General features: G+C 47.9%; 1 protein-coding gene across 1 annotated transcript; it reads right to left on the reverse strand.

Moving 5' to 3' along the window:
• Nucleotides 1-1493: 1493 nt before the first annotated feature.
• Nucleotides 1494-5362, reverse strand: LOC115401513 (uncharacterized). The gene is made up of 2 exons (XM_030109763.1): nucleotides 3822-5362; nucleotides 1494-3399 (listed from the first exon to the last, which is right to left on the reverse strand). Exons 1-2 carry the CDS (start codon nucleotides 5360-5362, stop codon nucleotides 1494-1496), a joined length of 3447 nt encoding a protein of 1148 aa, XP_029965623.1.
• Nucleotides 5363-16656: the final 11294 nt, after the last annotated feature.

The raw sequence follows: 16656 nt of genomic DNA on the forward strand, positions 1-16656 counted from the left end.
AACCATGTAAATTATATAAACATGGAACTTAAGAAACAAAACAGGGGATTCAAATCTCGGCAGTACTGAAACGCAGAACTTCCACTGTGCTACAGTGAAGAAATACATCGCTGAGCTGTATCTCGTAATAACGTTAGGTTACTCACGTAACCCCGGCTCTCTGATAACCGAGTGAGGTATCTCACTATGGGAAACGCCCCCTGGCGTGACCGATCATGGACGCTCCAATGACACCACGTCTGTCATGTGACAGACCAATCATCTCAAGATGCATGGGGCAGCCTGCCCCCTTTATAAGCGGTCCCCGCGCTGCACCCACCATTCTCAAGCGTAATTCTTCCACCCCACTGATGCAAGTAGGGCAGTGTTGTGAGATACCTCACTCGGTTATCAGAGAACCGGGGTTACGTGAGTAACCTAACGTTCTCTTTCAAACCTCCCTCGGTATCTCACTATGGGAGATATAGCCCACTCCCGGATTTGCATGCTCCGAAGCCCACAAAGCCGCGACCCGCGATGGATTGACACCCTCAACCTTCCCCTAGGGGACGCCCAGCTGGCAGCGGCACAAATGTCCCTCACAGATGTGCCCTTAAACAGGGCCCATGAGGTGGCCATGCCCCTGGTGGAGTGGGCCTGCAGCCTCTCCGGGGGCTGCAAACCACGACTTTCATATGCCAAGAATATAGCCTCCACCACCCAATGTGACAGGCGCTGGCGCGTCAGGGCCCTCCCCTTATGGGAGGGAGCCCACGATATGAAGAGCTGGTTGCTCCTCCGAAATCCCTTAGTCCTGTCCATGTAGATGCGTAACGCTCTCACAGGACAAAAGAAATTGAGCCGCCGCTCATCCTCCCCTGCAAACGGCGGTGGGTGAAAAGCGAGCAGCTCAAGCGTGGAACAGCTGTATGCAGAATCACTAACCTTAGGCACAAACGCCGGGTTAGGACGTAATGTAACCTTCCCATAATCTGGGGAGAATTGAAGGCAGGAGGCGTGCACAGACAAAGCCTGTAACTCACCTATCCGTCTAGCTGACGTTAAAGACAGCAGCAGGATAGTTTTAAGAGAGAGCACTCTTAAATCTGCACATTCTAACGGCTCAAAGGGCAATCCTGTGAGCGCCTCCAGAACCGTGGGTAAATCCCATGACGGGACCGGGAGTTTACGCACAGGACGCAGCCGACGCGCCCCCTTCATAAACCTCTTAATTAGAGGATGCTGCCCGACAGGTGCACCTCCAAAGCCCACGTGACACGCTGAAATAGCGGCCAAAGAGACCTTAATGGTGGAAAAAGCTTTATTACCGTCCAATAAGTCCTGCAGGAAGCACAACACATCCGGGACAGAACACTGAAACGGAATGATAACTTTATTCTCACACCATTTTTCAAACACGCGCCATTTAATGTCATATAATGATCGCGTGGCAGGTGCTCGTGCGCACTGAATAGTCTCAATCACCCTCGACGGGAGACCGGACTCCTGTAAATTCACCCTCTCACGAACCAAGCCCAGAGAGCCAGACGTTCGGGGTTCGGATGAAAAATCTGCCCGCACGCTTGCGACACCAAGTCCGTGCGTAACGGTAACGGCCATGGCTGGCCGTGTACGAGCTGTATCAGCTCCGCCATCCACGGCCTGCTGGGCCAGTAAGGAGCTATCAGGATTAATGAAAGCTGCTGCTCCTTCACTCTGACCAGCGTAGGAGTGATGAGATAGAGAGGGGGAAAAGCATACAGCAGCGCGTTTGGCCACGGGTGCGCAAACGCGTCCGCCCCCAGCGGCGCGTCCCTGTCTCGTAATGAGAAGAATAGGGGACACTGCACGTTTTCGTGTGATGCGCAGAGATCTACAGACGCTCGGCCGAATCTCTCCCACACCCGGAGAAGCACCTCGGGGTTCAGTCTCCACTCTCCGTACAAGGGATTTCCCCTGGAGAGTAAATCTGCCCCGCTGTTCAGTGCACTCGGAAGATGCGCTGCGCGCAGCGATAACAGGTGTTCGCTGCTCCATAATAACAGACTCTGAGCCAGTCTGTGTAATTTTACGGAGCGAGTGCCTCCTTCCCTGTTTATGTAGGCCACTGCTGTCGTGCTGTCCGCTCTGACCAGCACATGACACTTTCCCAGGAGGGGCAGAAAATGTCTGAGGGCTAGGAACACAGCCAACAGCTCCAAATAGTTTATATGAGCCTGACGGAGCGTCGGGGGCCAGGTCCCGTTCACTGACCTCCCCCCGAAAACCGCTCCCCACCCCGTTAACGAGGCATCGGTTGTAACTGTCTTCCTCATCACAACCGCTCCCAACGGGACGCCGGTTGAGAATATCTCCGGGTCCCTCCAGTGACGGAGAGCCAGGAGGCATTCCGGGGAAACCCTCACCATACGCCTGAGGTGACGTCGTGCGTCCAGACGCAGGGAAGATATCCAGCGCTGAAAATCCTTCATTTTCATCAGCCCGTGCGGAATGACAGATATTGATGACGCCATCAGCCCTGACAGCTGGAGACAGTCCCGCAACGACACTGAACGTCCTCTCCGAAATAAAGCCAGTTGTTGGCGAAATTTCTCCACTCGAGCATGGGACAGAAAACCCCGAAATGAAACAGAGTCTATTTCGAGGCCCAAATACTCGATCCTCTGAGTGGGAGACAAACAGCTCTTTACGGGGTTTATATTGAACCCCAAGCTGTACAGCCTGTCCATCAGCTTCCGCGTATCCCTCTCCGATTTCCCTTTGCTGGATGCACAGAGGAGAAAATCGTCCAGATACGCGAACACTCTTAGGCCCGATGCTCGCATAGGGTTCAGGGCTGCTTCCACACACTTGCTGAAAACTCTCGGGGCGAGTGACAGCCCAAAAGGCAGGGTCTGATACTCGTAAGCTGTTCCCTTGAACGCAAACCTGAGATATTTCCTGTGTGCGGGATATATGCTTATATGAAAATAAGCGTCCTGCAGATCCACTGAAGTGAACCAGTCGCCTGGACGAATGGATCGAAACAGAACCTTGTGCGTGAGCATTTTGAATTTGTACTTTCGGAGGTGTAGATTGAGGAACCGCAGATCCAGGATCGGACGCAATGAACCTCCTTTCTTTGGAATGAGGAAATACCGGGAATAAAACCCCTGATTTCTCTCTCCCTCCGGTACAAGGCGAATTGCCCCGCGGCTTAACAGAGAAGATATTTCGCTCTCTAAAGCCTCCGCGGCTTCCCCTGCAGCTTCTGACGTCAGCACACCGTTGAAGCCGGGCGGCCTCACAGCGAACTGCAGCCTGTAACCCCTGGCAACCGTTGTAAACACCCACGGGTTCACTGCGCATGCGCGCCACTCCTCTGCTTTAACAGCCAGAGGGCCGGTGGCCTGAAGCTCAACAATGGAGCAGCTGCGCCCTCTGGGGGAGACAGACTGTCCTGCACTTCTTGATTTTTGTTTTTGTTTTGTGTTCACTGCGCCCTCGGCTTTATGACTGAGCCTGGCTGTGACAGCTTGTTTTTTATTGAAAAACCAGGAGAAGTGCTTGGTGTGAACATTGCGCTTCTTTCCACTTCCCTTAGAACTGTCCCCGTGGGGCGACGAAGGGGGGAAAGGAAACTGTGCACTGGGGGAACAAGTGCATAATTCAGTCTGTGAACGGGAAGACCAAACGGGGCCGTTACACAGCGCTGAGCGGAACATTGGTCCAGAACATCCATCCTCCGTTTCTTGGGAGGAGAGGGAAACATGTGACCTGTTCCGGAGGGGCTCAGAGCAGGGATCTCTGCGAGTGCTGACTGCTGAGCCTCTGTGTCTGCGAACCACGACACCTAGGGCGACCGTTTTTTCTTCCCGTCCGGGGGGCGGGACAGGCGGGTTGGACCGGTGCCTGGAGCGGCAGCTGCAGCAGCAAAGGACTTCCTGGGCCAGTGTTTCTGCTGCTGAGCGTCGCGCTGGTGAGACGCTGGCTGCTCAGACATGCGCGGTCTGGGTTCCTTATAGCCGCTGCTGTGTGCTCTCGCCGCAGCCGCGAATCCCTGGCAGGGTGGTGGGGTGGGGCGAGAGGCAACCTTGCGAGGAAGGCAGAGATCAAAGGCTTCTCCCTGTTTCTTCCTCAGGTCACTGGTCTGCTGCATGGCCGTGACAGCCTCGCCAAACAAGCCCTTAGCCCTTGACGAGTCGAAGGGAGCATCAATAATGACCTGTTTTTCCTGGTCCGACAGGCTGGAGAGATTCAGCCAGAGTGGTCTCTCTCCTGCCACTGCGAGCCCCATAACACGGCCGCAGCCCTGGACCGCACCCATGGAGACACGGAGGATGAGGTCCGTGACCACACACATCTCCTCCCATATTTTGGGACTTGGGGAGCCTTTATCCAGGAGGACCCCCATCTCCTGGAAAAGTTCAGCCTGGTAGGCTGTCAGCAGGGTGACAACATTTAAGTTGTTCACTGATTGGGCTGCTGATTTGTACATCTTTTGAAACATGGAGGCGGAGAAGCGCTCCATTTTCCCGGGGAGGGTGGGGCCCGCCGCGGTGAGCGCGGACCGGTGGCTGGGGTGGAGGTGAGAAGCCACCGCCTGCTCCACTACCGGGGGATCTCCGAGGCCCCACTCCCCGCTGTTAGCCACTTCCAGGCCGGAGTAACCCTTGACGGGGACTCTGTGGCGAAGCGGTTTATCCCAAAACCGCTTCATCTCCTTCATGCACGCTGGGATGACGGGCATGACCTGCTTCTTCGACACCGGGCGAGACGGCAGAATTTTGCCATCGTATAAATCCCTCTCCCCGCCCTTGTCATCCTGTGACGCGGGCCAGTCTATACCCAGCCGTGATGCCACTCGTTTACACACCTCATGCAGGTCGACCTCCGAGGGTGAAGAGGGGGGTTGGATTCCTCCGCTAACGGAGCTGCTTGGTCGGGATGCCGGAGTCGGCGGGAGGATTGCGTCCTCGTCATCCTCCTCGTTGTCGTCGTTAAGGAGGTCCAGGTTATCGTCCTCCTCTTCGTGCCCCCCTCCGTGTTCGTCCTCCGAGTCGAGGAGCTGGTCAAACAGCGGAGGGAAGTCCTCAACCGGGGGGTTAGCCCAGTCTAAGTTAGCAATAGCCCGCTTCGGCTTGGCGGCGCTATCGGAGAGGCTGGGGTCGGCCTTTGAACTGGCCGAGACCCTGAGGCGCCTCTCCAGGATCCTGGTCGGCATAGTGCTGCAATGCTGGCAGCACTCGGAGTCCGCGAGTGAAGCCTGGGCATGCTGCACTCCCATACAGGCGATGCAGAGAGGATGTGGATCTCTCCCTGAAATGGCGAAACCGCAAGAGGCCAGGCAGGGACGGGACTCGACGTCCTTTCCCTTGCCGCTAGCCGAGGAAGCGGTAGCCATAGCCGACCTCGACGGTCAAACTAATGACACCGAAACGCACACTCTCGCGCGACGAAAGTAGTGAAGTGAATCCTGAGTTGGACATTTCACGCTCGGTGACTACCTTGACGGCGCGTCGGAAGAGCAGTTAAATGAAAATCCAAAATCAGGACCGCTGAGGAGCCAAGTGATGATCTTCACGTGGAAGAAAGCGAGAATGGTGGGTGCAGCGCGGGGACCGCTTATAAAGGGGGCGGGCTGCCCCATGCATCTCGAGATGATTGGTCTGTCACATGACAGACGTGGTGTCATTGGAGCTTCCATGATCGGTCACGCCAGGGGGCGTTTCCCATAGTGAGATACCAAGGGAGGTTTGAAAGAGAACGAGGTAGTTTAGAGAAATAAATTTCTCTGGAATCTTTCGGTGTCTTTAGAATTATAAAAAGCCTCAGCATGGATCCAGCTTCTCAGAGCAGCAGCGGTGCATTCCTCCGCAGGCTGGAGAGCAGGGTGAGCGTTAGAGTTAGAGATTTGGGTATTTTAATCAAACCATGTGAATCATACAAACGGGACTTATTTGGTAAAAAAAAAAAAAAAACAAAAAAAAAAATAGGGGATGCAAATGCCGGCAGAGACTAAACGTGTCCTGCCAAATAATTATCTTTTAATCAAACCATGTGAATGATATAAACGTGGAATAAAGTATCCAAGCTTTCATTTAGCATCTTTTTTTTTTTTTATTATCAAGAAGTACTGTGCCGTAGAAAACAGATTGGCGTCTCATAGTTTCCGCGTTAGCGCAGCGGGCGCCGGGCGCGCTCCCGCGACCAGGGGATGCAGATCTCGGCAGGCATGCATAACTCGGCACGACACCGGTCGGGAAGGAAGCCGCACTCGCACCCCAATCTGGTACCAAGTAAGTGGTTTCATGTGATAAATATGCATTCTCCAAAGTAAATATTAGCCAACAGAGTAAGCCTGTATGTGTTAGTATTCTCTGTATAGCGCTATAAGAAGTTTAGACTGGTGTTTTTTGTTGTTTGTGAGAGAAAAAAAAAAAGTAACTCGTGTTCAGATACTGCGTTTTTACCCTGAGTGCGCCAAAGTTGCAAGCCTGTTTACTTTCTTTTGTACTGCATTAGAAATATTTTTTATGTTTTTGCACAGGTAGTAACAAAAGCTATATAGAGCTGGGCAACTGCTGGATCCATGATTTTAGCTTTGCAGATAATGAATCAAATACTTTTCAATGGAGCTTTGAGAATTAGGGCCAATCCCAATTCTACCCCTTACCCCTACCCCTTAGCCCTTCGCCCTACCCCTATCACTCTCCTACCCCTTTTAGAATAGGGCTGAGGGCTAGGGCTATCTTTGCAGCACTATGAATTGGGATACCCCTTGGCCCTTTAAGCCCCGCTGCACTCTTATAACAACAAAAAATTATGGATATTAGAAATGATAGAAATTACATTAGAAATTACTTTTATTTTTTAATAATGGTATTATTATTTACCTTATATTTCTTTTTGAGGTTCTCCCACTTTTTTGAAGCTTGCTGGGCTGTAACTTCCCCTTCCAAGCCATTTTCTTTTATGAATTTCCTAAAGTAATACAGATATATTTATATAAACACGTTTTATTACTGACATATTATAGCTTAGACGAATAATATAATTTACTCCCAATGTGTTTTGGCGCTGTATTTTGATTTCAAAAACTTTTCTTCCTTTTTAACCTCTAAACCCGGGGTCCTCAAATACAAATCTTGAAGGTCCACATTTGCTTTTTCTATACAAGCATGGGTCCGGACTTCAGCGCCCTGTGGGAGGGGGAGGGGGAGGGGGGGGGGGGGGGGGGGGGGGCAGCAATACCGAGGATTGCCGAGTAGTGCGGTGCGACGGAGCGCGCTGGATTACACCAGAACGGTGCTCACACGGAACATGGAGCGTTTAAAGAAAGATTTTTTTTTCTTTTTTTTTTTCCCCCATACATTTGCCCTGGGGCCGCAGCGAGGTGTGCCGCGGTCCGGTCGTGGACCGCGGTCCGCTAATTGAGGAACCCGGCTCTAAACTGAATCAGCAGTCGGGTTTCATCGGGGGTCCCTGTGTCTAACATATTATGTTAAAAACATGATAAAGGATGACGTTAATTCAGTGATTAGTGCTCTAAAGAAGTTACAAATTCACGATTGGAAACGGTGCTGCGCAGCGCTAAAACGTTAATCCATGACTGGGACACTGTCACGCTAGTTTATCTATAAATTCAGTGAAGCAAATACACTTTTTATAGCTTTTTAAATAGTATACAGAAAGCAATCTTACATTTGTGCGACTCCGTAGTGGGCGCCATGTTGTTTTTTTCTGGCCAATGTGAAACTCCGCCTACCCCTATTGAGAATAGGGAGCATCGATGCAGACTTCGCTGAAAGGGGTGAAATAGCCCTCCCCCTTACCCCTACCCCTATTCAAAAAGGAGAATTGGGATAGCCCTTAAGCCTCGTGAACACGCATATCATAGGGGTAGGGGTAAGGGGTAGGGGTAAGGGGTAGAATTGGGATTGGCCCTAAGGCTTTGGTCACTTTTTCCCCCAATGCTAATACAAACCATTCCTGTTAGTCCACATTTTTTTATCCTGTTTTTTGCATTTCTGTCCATTATATTGAACAGTTCATAGTAGTTTTTAGTAATTACTTTTTATTTATTTTCTAATATTGGATCTATTGCACAATTCAAATGTTATGTCTTTTTTTTTTTTTCAATTTTAGAGGGAATTCTGGAGAGGGCTGATCCAGCCAGGTGCTGCACAGTGGCTCCAGGCTTCAGGGCCATGTGTCTGGAGGCAGCAGGTCAGAGGAGAATCCTGATCTCAGGAGGTCGGCACGTGTGCCAAAACCACAGCGGCGGCTGATAGAAGAGCAGGGTGACGGTGATGGTGAGGAGGAGAATGAAGCTCGGTGTGAAGAAGCCAGTTCACCAGCATCTTCCCAGTAAGTCCACTCGAAATAATATAAAACCACATCAGCTACACTATGTGTTTGCATTTTTTTCTAAGCTTGTTATTGTAATTATTTTTGTCTAAATTATGTGGTATTTTGTTTCCTCTAGGAGTCCATCTCCTGAGCAGCTTCGCGGCCGTCCCAGGAGAAGGGCAGGCAGATCACGGGGTGTCACCGCCCGAAGCAGGTCACCTCACAGTCTGGGTGCACGGAGGTCTGTAGAGGATCCTGATGTGGCTCCACCACAACTAAGGTTTGCCCCGAGGCAAACACCAGGGGTGCAACCCCCTCTGAACACTGGGTCACCCACACCGCTCAGTATTTTCTTGATTCAGAGATTTTGCGTCTTTTGTGCCGTAACACCAACCTGAATGCTGTGAAAGGGACAGTGAAAGCAGTGAAAGGGGGGGTGTCATTGCGAGTGGTACCATCCAATTTGTACAGTGTACATAGATCATCTGTTCATTTACTGGAATCCAAAATATTTATGAATCTAATGTGAATAAAGTGTAATCTAATTTGTGAATGAAATTCTGTGAATTGTATGTAAATATCTAAATATGCAAATGTATGTAAATCTTTTTCAATTTCTTACCTTCCTCAGGTGAAGGATCCACCTGTAGTTTCTCAGTGTGCGTGTGGGCAGAGGGGAGGCATTCAGCTGTGGATCCTCTGCCCTCTCTTTGTTTGCCTTCTTTTTGTTGGAGTCACTGTGTTATTGAATATGCATTTTCTCTGAATAATGTTATGTTGTGTGTAAGAATTGCCATAGCTGCTGCTGGGCCCTGTAATGGAAATTTTATGTATTTGATGCAAGTGATGGTTATCAACTTTAAGTAGACTCCTTAGCAGACGGCCCCCTGGACTCCTGACACCAAGAAACCCAAATGGGGGTTCTTTCCTGTTTGCCCTGTTGCATTTTAAGCAGATGTGTCTCCCCCTGACCGGGTGTAATCTCCAAATGGTATCTGTGGTCTGTATGCTGTTCTTCTCTGATGCATCGGCAGCCACAGGGGGTTGAAGTAGGTTGGGTGGTTGGAGTTTGTTCCTTTGTCACTTCATATGTTAAATATGTGTCCCTTCCTATCTCAGGGCAGCCTCTAAGACATGTTAATGACATTAACATGTCTGCCCCTGGCCACAGGGGTTCAGGGCGGGGTATAAATATCAGTCTGTGTCTCAGAACTTCAGAACTCACACTGACTGAGCAGCTGTGACTTCTCTCCTGTTGCAACTGGAAATAAAGGAACCAATAAGGAACTCATCGTTGGTGCATTTATTAATAGAATTTCCACAACAGTTTGGCGTTGTCGGCAGGATCCTACGAGTGAACCCCGGCGGCGGACGACGACCCGGTGACTGATCATCCTGCAGACATATTCCTGCAGCCCCCACCGCATTTGCTGGACCAGAAGGGGACTGGGTCTGAGCCCACTGTCCGGGACACCGATAGGATCCACGAACAGATTTTTTCTCTCCTCAGAGGAAATTCATCAGGCACCCGGTGAGTTCCTTTCATATCGGGTTGTTTGGGGGACTGAGATAGGAAGGGTGGCTGGACCACCTAGAGCATTTCCTATCTAAGTGGCTGGGCCACAGTGACCAGATATCTAAGTGGCAGGACCACAGTGACTGGGTCACAAAGAACATTTCCTTAAGTGGCAGGGCCACAGTAACTGGGTTACATTAAGGGAAGGGGGTTTTTAGCACTATTGCACCCTGTGACGGGGTCACGAAGGCAAAGGCCAGTGGAAGACGTTCCAACTGAGGATGGGTAACAGATCTGTTAAAGTAGAAAGTCCTCCAGACAGTCCAATATGTAATGACATGTCTAAGAAATATGGGCCCGAGTGTGTGAAGTGAGTGAGAGAATGGTGTGAGAAGTTTGGCCTCCCCAAAGGGGGAAGTTTGAGTTTGAGTGTGAACCAGAAACTTTAAGAAAAAAAAAAAGAGAAGATAAGAAAGCAACTAAGTGTAAAATGGCAGGAGATTTGGATGTGAGTTTAGATGTAGGAAACAGAAAGGAAACAGCTTTCAAGCCGTCTCACACGGCCCCCACCGTACATTAATACACACAGTGGTGCTTCACCTTCCTGGCCTATGCTCCTGCTATACAGGCACTAACTGCGCTGAAAGTGGACCCTGACCTGGACTCGCATCCCCCTCGCCACCGCCATCAGCACCGGCAGACGATCAAGCCAGAGGAAACGCTGATTCAGATTCTGCTGCGAGCAGATGTCGAGGTCGCAGTCCTGTGAGATCTCCACCACACACTCACCAACGGCAGCGTTCTGTGTCCACCAGATCCCATCGGGGGCCAGAGTCCACCATTATAGAAAATGGACAGGCATTTGGACAGGAGTTTCAAGCATTCTGCAAAGAATTCAGACCCACTGGAGCAGAGATGAGAAAAGCCCTCGCCACCAGCAGCAACACCAGGCACCGTCACCCTCAGCAGACGACCCAGCAGGAGATGGAGCCACATGAGAGACCTGGACTGGGACCACGCAGACAATGCCTCACATCGCATGGCCTTTACAGCCCTGAGAACCTTGAAGCAGGGCCCTCAGAAAATGGTGGAGAATTTCATGCATCGTGCAGAAGACATCTTCAGTCTCACTCTGGTCTGCAGCGTCCTGCAACACTGGGGAACGACGCGGGTTCCTGGGAAAGGCTTCTGTGTGCTACAATCATGGATGGACTGTCTTCCAACACAGCAGCTCATGTGAGCCACCTCTACATGAGACTGAGACCTGAGATCCGTCTCTGCTGAGGAGGCTCTGCAGCCATGCCCGACACAGGCTCAGGGAAAAGGCCGCTGCACAAACTGCCAAGTGAGATGCTGCACTTCATAAGGCGCCTCTAACCATGTGCTCCGGATCTGCACCTGTCCAAGGAAGTCAGAGAGGACGTGGCCACGAAAGAGGAGGTTGTGGAAGAGGAGGTCAACACAGAAGGGATTTTGGTTGCTGTTTCATGGGTGGACAGCATGGACGTTGGACAACCAAGAGCAGCAGACTGATGGTGTGAGAAGGGGGAGGCGACTCCAGGAAGGTGGATTCCATTGATGAGATTTCAACAGCGACAGAAAAGGGAAGTGAGACATCACACACACAAACATATATGCGACATCACACACGTGCATATATAGACACTTAGCGATACAAGAAGTCACATTGTAGTTGTGGTGGACACAGGAGCCACCCATTCAGTCATACAGCATGGCTTCCTCACTCCAGGTCTAAGACTGAGTGAGGATTCCATAAACTCCAGCCACATCTGAGCATCAGCAGAGAGAGTGGTTTACAGCGCCAGCAGCCTGTTCACCCTCTACAGGACCACAGTTCACTCACAAATTTCTTCTATCAAAATTATGCCCGATCAATCTACTGGGTAGAGATCTAATAGTAAACTCAGGCTCGCGGTTGTGTCAAGACCTGAGGGGCTGGGCCCCAGTTGTTCCTGTGGAGGACAATATGAGCAAATTCACAATGGTGAAAGATTGCCCACTGACACCCAGCTGTGTGTATCAGTGGAGACTTGGTCAACAACCAACTAATTTGCATTGGCTGAAAAGATTTATGATCGAGTGGTGTCTTCCTTAGTTGATATGGAAGCAGCAGATTTGCACTGTACATCCTATTCCTGCTATGATGGTCTAGATGAAAGTTATGAAAAACAGTTGTTCAGAGAGACACATGACAAACTTGATGTTTCACACTTGGTGTGGGACTGTGGTCTCCCCTCACTCCTTCACAGTTCACTCTGTGAGGGGGGGTGAAGGATCTTTAAATGTCTCAAATGCCTCAAATGTCTTTCCTGCAAAGCGCACTGTGCAGCTGAGGTGTTAGTATATTTTCAAGCTCTAAAGAAAATAAAAACAAAATCAATAAACTTAACAAGAGAAAAAAAAAAAAAAGAAGAGTAAACTGCAAATAGACAATAAGAATGGAAGCGAAATAGGATTTTAAGAAAGAGGAGGGGCAGTTTCGCAATCCCTGCCCACAGCTGCTGCAGAGGCTGTGGGGAGAGTTGGGAAAGTCAGGCCGACTCTGAACTGTAATAAATTGACTTCAAAATATACCAAAATGAAAAATTAGAAACTTTTAAATAATCTAAATTAGTTGTTTTTACGGGAAACCCAAATGTACCTGTGTGAGTGTGAATGTATTCAGTGGAAAAAACATCGATGTTTTGAGTATGAATGTGGAAGTTTGAGTGATCTGAAGGCCTTGAATACATGGTGTTGATTTTTTTGGTGTGTTCAAGCTCTGGCTTTGTACTCAGTGGACACCTACTGCACCCAGTTCAATCTGTAGGGTGTAGTTTGGGTTTTGGAAGCAAGGTGTGATTTTCCACATCCAGAAAGTGACTTGGATGTGAGTGAGTACATGGTGAGGTCTGAAACATGTGTATGGTTTATGTTTTATGTTGTGTGGCAAATAGTTATACAGCTTCTCATTTGTAAGTCCGGCACTGTCGGCAAATCGTCATGAGATCATGGTTGATGTGATACTGCGAGACAGAGAAGAGAATGCAGTAGAATGGTGGTTTTCATTGTGGAAATATTATTCTGTTACAAGTCAACAGTTTTTAAATGTCACCATTGATCATAAATATATTTTAAACTGGTGTTTGCAGGATGAGGACACACCAGTTTAAAGGGGGAGGAATTAACATTTTCTGGTCAACTTTTCTGTGATGTGTTAAAGTTTTTGTGATCAATAATCTTAAGACCTTAATTTTTGACCAGTGCTGAGATTTTATGTAGACAGTGGTTGCACAGCACATTCAGTAATTTTAAATTAATTTGGAGTTTAAGTCTGCAGAGATGTGTTTTTCACACTGCAGGAGGTCAGGACACAGAGCAAGAGAACCAACAGCAGCGTTCTTCTCTGTGGTAGACCTTTTCAAATGCATTCTTCTCTGGCCCAGCTCACCCAGATGTGCTGGTTTGCATTTGAATTCCAAGGGAAACCAACACCTTCACATGGCTGTGGCAAGGTTATTTACAATTCAGTGCTGCGTGTCCTCCTCTCTTATCTTTTGCTCTTCCTCTTGTAGTATGTAGATGATCTTCTGGTCTGCTCACCTACAGAGGCCTAGTGTCAAGTTGACACCCTGACATTGTTGCAGCATCTCTTTGGGTAAAGTCACAAGTGTCCTCTAAACAGAGATATCTACAGTCGCATTTTCGCAGCTGGGGAACCGGTTCCATGGACCCTCGAGGCAGAGGAAGAACCAGGTTGGGTTCGCTGTCTGTTCAGATTATGAAACTTTGACCTCTGGTTCCCTCCCTGCTCACTGCTCTGATCAAACTGCAGAGTTGCACCTGGTTCTGACCATGTGTCAAAAAGGGGGAACGGTTCAACAGATTACATCACTGCAGTCCACTAAAGGATTCTCAGTAGTCGTGGAACAGCGTTGTAAAAAATGTTTGGGGTGTGCTGCTCACAATGCAGGCCGGGTCGAGCCTGTGGAGAACGCTGCTCATCCTCACCAGACTTTCCTTTGATCATCTGATGAACTGACCCCTGTGGATGGGAAGAACTATCACATGGTGGGGGTTGACACACTCACCAAATGGGTGTATGTGCTGCTGTGATGCGCTCCGCTCAGCATCCAGTTTTATGGAGGGATGTTCAATCAGCTCCTGATAGGATGTTAAATGTTTTGTTTGTTTGTTGTTTGTTTGCTTGTTTCTAACTGAACTGGCATGTCTCAAAGCATGATATGACTGACACTTAAACTAACAGAAATAATCCACTAACTCTAAACCAGACTCACAGTTTTTCCAACAGGTGACAAAGATCCTGGAACCCAACACCTCCATCAATACCATCATATGATGAATATGGTTGATGGAATTATTGTCTAACTTTGTTTTCTATCATTTCAGAAGTTCCAGCATGTCAGAGGGAAGAAATTGTCTGATCAATTCTAACATTTTATCTGGGATATAATGTTGAATTTGACACTAAATTCTTGCATTATGCTTTAGGACTTCTTTAGGTTATACAAGGTCAAGGATTAATTTGGCAATTTGCAATGGTGATTTAGCATCAACGAAGGTTCAGGTTGAAACTAATGAGTCAAGGTTTTTACAATGAAGCAGTAACTGACTTCTAGGTTTTCAAAGAATTTTTAATGGTCATGTTATGTCAGGGAACATTAGATTAAACGAATAATTGTGTTTATGTGTTTAAAGATTTGGCTTAGTTCAAAGTTAGGGTAGGATGGTCTGCCTCTGTTTCTCTTCTTCCTTTCAGATGCCATGACTGCAGTTCAACAACGCTTCATCTCCAATGGGGACAGACGGTCACAGGATGTGCATGGAAAGAGTTCCAGATCATCCTTTGAAGGCACAGAACAAGAGGTCAACCCAGGAGGAAGCAGCTGCCACTCGACAGACACTGGAGGATGCAACTCCGAGAAGACAGAGTCTCCATGACCGACAGACAGTGAAAGAAGCTCTCCCTCGCCCTGCTGAAGGACTTCGTCATCAACTGAAACCAGGAGATCGGGTCCTGGTAAAGGACTGCTGAAGGAAACATTGGAAGACAAGCCAACACTGCTGTTAAGTTGATCTCCCAGCCACAGGGCAGAATAATCCCTGAGATCAACTCCCGTGTGAGGTAGTCCACCCTCCACGAGGCAACGATGAAGATGTTCCTGTTCCTGATGAAGCTGTTGCCTCAGACGACAACAGCACCTTCACCTCAGCACAGACACATGGCAGACCTCGTGGGACCTCAGGACAACCGATGGGGGAAAACAGTCCACACAGGAGCACGAGGACTTCGTAATTCCAGCTGTATCGTTTTGACTCTCACAGACGAACAGAAAACCATGCGTGTCATGAGCCTGCGGAACAGAGCAGCCTTGAATTTCCTTCTTGTCAAGAAAGGAGGGGTTTTGCGCTCTTATTTAGGAACTGTGCTAGAACCCTGACCATGCTGCTGCTGAAGATTTAAAGTTGCATATGTTTGAGTAAAATTTTCCATTCAATAATGATGATTGAAATGTATTTGATTTAATCAAAAGGGGGAAACTGTAATGGAAATTTTATGTATTTGATGCAAGTGATGGTTATCAACTTTAAGTAGACTCCTTAGCAGACGGCCCCCTGGACTCCTGACACCAAGAAACCCAAATGGGGGTTCTTTCCTGTTTGCCCTGTTGCATTTTAAGCAGATGTGTCTCCCCCTGACCGGGTGTAATCTCCAAATGGTATCTGTGGTCTGTATGCTGTTCTTCTCTGATGCATCGGCAGCCACAGGGGGTTGAAGTAGGTTGGGTGGTTGGAGTTTGTTCCTTTGTCACTTCATATGTTAAATATGTGTCCCTTCCTATCTCAGGGCAGCCTCTAAGACATGTTAATGACATTAACATGTCTGCCCCTGGCCACAGGGGTTCAGGGCGGGGTATAAATATCAGTCTGTGTCTCAGAACTTCAGAACTCACACTGACTGAGCAGCTGTGACTTCTCTCCTGTTGCAACTGGAAATAAAGGAACCAATAAGGAACTCATCGTTGGTGCATTTATTAATAGAATTTCCACAACAGCCCGAGTTAAAAAGGTGTTTATTCTTTATCAAATGAGGCAAATTTAAGGTATTAGCACTTCAGTTTTTTATCTTATAGGCATTCCAAATCATAATCATAACCATAATCATATTTTGCCTCAAAAACGCCAGATATTTTCTTTACAAAGAAGACTGTAAAAGGCAAACAAATTGTCCATTGTCCATTGTTTTTTGTACATGTGTTCATTATTGTTCAAATTTGAAATGTATTGTGCTTTTGAGCTGCTCAGGCTGCTTTTATTTTGTTTTACTACAGTAAAAAGAGCTAAAACGCATTTTCGTTTCATTATTTTCCTGTTGTTTAAGCTGGTCTTTCACCTTTATAATTTGTAGCACTGAGAAAAGAAAGCTACATTTAAGAAGAAGAGTCAGTTTTGTGAAAAGGAGAACAATTTCATGCTGATATCTCTTAAAATATGTTGTTAATGGCTTAAGAAAAAAAAATGGTTAGGCGAATTATGATTATAAATACTATCCTTAGCCTATTGGTTTAATTCACAATAGAAGTGAAGCAAATCTGTATAGTTTACTAAAAAGTCTGCAACTCATTAATATCATTTTAATCCAGAAGCTCAGAGGATTTTCTCACAAATGCAGAACGGCTCATTTTTCCCCACGGAATATTGACATTTCCTAAAATCTTTTCTTTATTTAAACAATATTAACACAATAAAAACACAGTTTATACTGAAAAACTTCAGCTTTTATACTGAAATGCTTCTTATTTTACACC

Source organism: Salarias fasciatus, chromosome 15 (assembly GCF_902148845.1).
Source record: "Salarias fasciatus chromosome 15, fSalaFa1.1, whole genome shotgun sequence".
Taxonomy (NCBI): domain Eukaryota; kingdom Metazoa; phylum Chordata; class Actinopteri; order Blenniiformes; family Blenniidae; genus Salarias; species Salarias fasciatus.

Excerpts from the sequence above, each read along its gene's own strand:
- LOC115401513 (XM_030109763.1), bottom strand. The coding sequence starts at position 5,362 with ATGGCTACCGCTTCCTCGGCTAGCGGCAAGGGAAAGGACGTCGAGTCC. Across the intron at positions 3,400-3,821 it reads CCGGACGGGAAGAAAAAACG|AGGGCGCAGCTGCTCCATTG; the intron begins GTCGCCCTAGGT and ends TGTCTCCCCCAG.